Genomic DNA, 4,376 nt, shown 5'->3' on the forward strand with positions numbered 1-4,376 from the left:
GTGTTGTTCTTGGGTGGTGTTGTTAATGGAGGAAAGTGAAAAAAATTGAGGTTGTTAATGGAGGTTTGAGTGTTGTTGATGATGATTTGAAGAAGAAAGAAGAAGAGAAAGTGTTCATTTTTTATTTTAATTTTAATCTTAGTTTTTTTTTAATTTTTTTATTATATTTTAAATATAATATTACTGAAATTATTTTTTTTAATAAATAAACGCGCCCTTTTTTTAAAAAAAATGTCACGTCAGCTTTAGGGGTTAAACAAATACACTTTAAAGATATTAAGGAAGTAAATAAACGAAAGTTAAGTTTAAGTGTCAAAGTGAGTTTGGAGGATAAGTTCAGGGGGAAAAAATGTCTTCTCTCTTGATTTGGGGATGGAATCGTAATATATCACTATGGCTATGGTGGTGAAAGACCATGGTCAATAATATATTGTCCGAGTAATATTTTCTTTTCTTAATGTTTTGTGAAATATTGCTTTTTGGTGGGCTTGAGGAATAATTTGGATTATAAGGTGTGGAATGTACTCTGGCGAGTGTCCCTATGATTCATTAGGTCTCTATTAAGCTGATTGTATAATGCATCAGCCACAGTTTAGCCTGACAGGTGGAATTGCATTATTTGACTTTATATGATCATAAAATTTCAAGCATTTCAATGGAGAAGGGATCCTACTAGTACCATATCATCAATTTTAACCCCATTCCTCTTGTTCTTTCGCCTTTCTGTCGTCCCTGATGATTCTTCATCTAATTTTCTTTTTCTTAGATTGCAAATCCTTCATGGAGATGTTTCAAGCGGTTGCTGAATCACAAAAGAAAGAGGAAACTGAAGATGCATCTACTGCTGCCGGACTGCTTGAGAAGCTAACTGTTGAAGATAAAAAGTCAGAAGAGAAGAGCGAGGAGAAAGCTGTAGACAAAATCAAGGAAGCGGATGCTAAGGAGGAGAAAGCCGAAGACAAAACCAAGGAAGGGGGTGCTAAGAAGGAGAAAGCCGAAGACAAGGATGCAGAGAAAAAGGATGAAAGAGCTTCAGCATGAGGGTTACTCAGGTCATATACTTACCCCTGTAGTTTTATGGTTTCTGATGCCATTTCTTAGCCAACCAAGTTGGTTGTATTGTTGGTCAAGTGCAAGAGGTGGTTAAATAGATTCTACTTTGGATTTTTCTTAAGGTGGGTTTGAGGTTATGGGTACCAGGAAGTGTTTGGTTTTATTAGTTTATCATGAGGTGTGTGAATGTTTGGAGAAACTGAATTTCTCTTTTTAAGGTCGGGTCCTGTATTATGGTTATATTTTCGTGTAACTCAATGTCTTGTTAATGTTATTTCTTTCGCGAACTTCTGAGTTCTGAGTCTATTTTTCATGGAGGCGTGAGTTCGATTTATTTCATAGTTGTCGATATTTTCAAGGTGCTTGCTAGTTAGTTCGATTTATTTCTTAGTTGTCGATATTTTCAAGGTGCTTGCTAGTTAATTGCTATACTTGGGACATATCATTTCAAAATATTGGCTTTGCTCGATACCGTGCTTTGCTTCAACCGAATGCACCTAACCGAAGGTAGAGCAAGAAAACATAAATATGGGGGCTCCCTCCGGCTTTGGTTCAGTGGTCAGAGTACATGCGGTTAGTTGCATACTTAAGAGATTATATTACCTAACATTTCTTATTTGTAAAAATTTACATAAAATTTTATTTTTTAACTTTACTCTTAATACATATTAAAGAAAACTTTCATCCTATTTTTACTTCACCATTAACTCATTTAAGATTTCCTTCCCTAAAATATCTCCCTAATTATCAACAATTAAATCATCTTTCCTTCTTGATTTTTTCTCTTCCATTAATTTTTAAATCATCTTCCTTCCTGATTTTTTCTCCTCCATTAATGCATGCAACTTTTTTTTTTTCTCTCCTAAAATCTCTCATTTTCTTAAAATTGTTTTTTATTGATACATATATAAAGTTATTTAGTTATTCACACACACATATATTTTTTTAATGGTGATTCATATGAATGATAAATATGATATCATTATATGAGTATTATGGTAATTCATACGATAAATAAATTTTGTATAATTTTAACGGGTGATACATATGATATTAGTAGGTGATACATATTGTATATTGTATTATGGTGATTCATATGGTAGATACAATTATTTATTTCAATTATTGGGTGACTCATATGATATTAATGGGTGATATATATGGTATTATGGGTGATTCATATGTTATTAATGAAAGGTAATAGTGTAGTCAGTGTAGGAAACAAAAATAATAATATTTTTTAAAAAAGACTAAAAACAGAATTGAAAGATAATTAAAATTAAATCTAAAAAAAAGTAGACTAAAATTAAAGACGAAAAAAAGAGGAAAAAGACTCAAAAAAACATATCTTTCATAATTAAAGACGAAAAAAGAGAAGCATAATTAAAACACCTAAATTAAATCTAAAAAAAGAGAAAAATTAGATATCTTTTCTTAAAGGAAAAAGGCATCGTTTCCACCCTAAACTATACCCGAAAAGTCTAAGTCACACCTAAACTATACTAGTGACCTATTACACACCTTAACTATAAAAAAGTGATATTATTACCTCCCCGCAACCCCCATTCTAAGGCGCGTGTGTTACACTTATTTTAGGCGCGTCCAGCCTATTAAATAACAAAAGTAAACGGCTAAAAACATTAAGGGAAAAGTCATCGTTTCCACCCCAAACTATAGTTGAAAAGTCGAATCCACACCTAAACTATATAAGTGACCTATTACACACCTTAACTATAAAAATAGTGATACTTTTTACTGACGTGGTGCTGACGTGGCAGCGCGTGTAAAACACTACACCACATGCAAGTGGTGGTAGCCTGACAGGGTGTAAATGGTTTCACTTTTTTATAGTTTAGGTGTGTAATAGGTCACTAGTATAGTTTAGGTGTGGCTTCAACTTTTCGGGTATAGTTTGGGGTGGAAACGATACCTTTTCCCTTTCTTAAATAAAAGAATACAATGAATAAAAGAGAATCTATTATTTCCTTTAAGTAAATATTTTGTTTGTTTCAAATGTATCGCTTTTTTATATGTATCACCATATAACATATGTATCACATTTTAAAAAATCGGGATAAAAGATAATTAACAAAATAATTGAGATTTTATATAATATCACTTAAAGATTCAGGGATTTATGTAAGTTACCTAAAGATAATGTACTCTTTCTATGGAAAATGTGTCATTCATAAGAAATAGACTTTAGATATAATTCAATCCTAAACGTTAATTCTTCATATTAAAATTACTTATGAGCATATATGAGTAGTCCAAATATTTCACATTCGACCGATCTTCGCACACAGAGGAGGTGCTTCTTATGTTCTTATTGAATTTAGCTCATCTCAAATTCTAACTCTTCAGATGTTAAGATTATGTAAGGAGACCAAAAAAATTCATCCCATTGATGCTGGACAAGCCCAAGACCACTGTCTCTTTAACAATTCAAGCTAAAACACTTTGCTTTTTCTCGAACGGAAAAGAATCATATTTGTTCTTGTACTTTCACGAATAAGTTATTTTTGTCATTTGTTTTTAATATAAGTACCGCTTTCACCCAATTTTAGGTTCATATTTGCCTTATACTTCCATAAACGTCATATGTACGTGCAGTGTTAAATTTCCTTGATTTACATTAATATTTCTATGTGGCGCTTAGTTGTCATATTTTTCAGTTAAATCTACTGACCCATTTAAATCATTTTAGCCCGCTCATCAGACCCACCAAAAAATTAAAACCCAAAAAGATACATTGTTCATGCAATATGATTTTACCACTCAAATCTTGTCCAAAATTAAAACTCAACTTCTATTATTGCAATAGGGTAATAATTTTTTTTGGCAACTAATTCCTTTTTATTACCAAAGAGTTCATTACAGCACATCAAGAAGCTAAGTCAGATAACACAGCTTAGCAACACATAACTAGGTTACCTACATAAATCTTCTTTTTGTTAATTCATTAGATTCTTCATTTAGAATCTGCATAAATCTTCATGGCATCAGAGAAGAACGATTCTGTATTCTAAATTGTTTCAATTTCTTTCTTTCATGCAATCACTGCTATTTTCCTCTGAAGAAATAGCACAAGTTTAGTTCTTGGTTCATAAGAAACTCAAGAAAATTACGCAGTATTTCAAGGTTTATCAATGGCCACCAATACAATGGAGCTAGCACTGTACCCGGGGTTGCAAATCCTCTCAATCCACAATCCATACCTACATCTCAAGAAACTTCCTCAGGTCAGACAACTATAGATATTAATCATCCTCTGTATCTTACTACTGCTGATGTCAGTGGAGTTACTATCATTTCTTTTCAAT

General features: G+C 32.2%; 1 protein-coding gene across 1 annotated transcript in view; it reads left to right on the top strand.

The window, feature by feature from the left end:
* LOC107873449 (ran-binding protein 1 homolog a) overlaps nucleotides 1–1,340 on the top strand; it is a 21,263-nt gene extending 19,923 nt beyond the window's left edge. The window contains exon 4 of the mRNA XM_016720307.2: nucleotides 767–1,340. Coding sequence (XP_016575793.2) covers nucleotides 767–1,041 — 275 coding nt within the window. The 3' untranslated portion in view covers nucleotides 1,042–1,340. The remainder of the gene's footprint in view (nucleotides 1–766) is intronic.
* Nucleotides 1,341–4,376: the final 3,036 nt, after the last annotated feature.

Source organism: Capsicum annuum, chromosome 6 (genome assembly GCF_002878395.1).
Source record: "Capsicum annuum cultivar UCD-10X-F1 chromosome 6, UCD10Xv1.1, whole genome shotgun sequence".
NCBI lineage: Eukaryota > Viridiplantae > Streptophyta > Magnoliopsida > Solanales > Solanaceae > Capsicum > Capsicum annuum.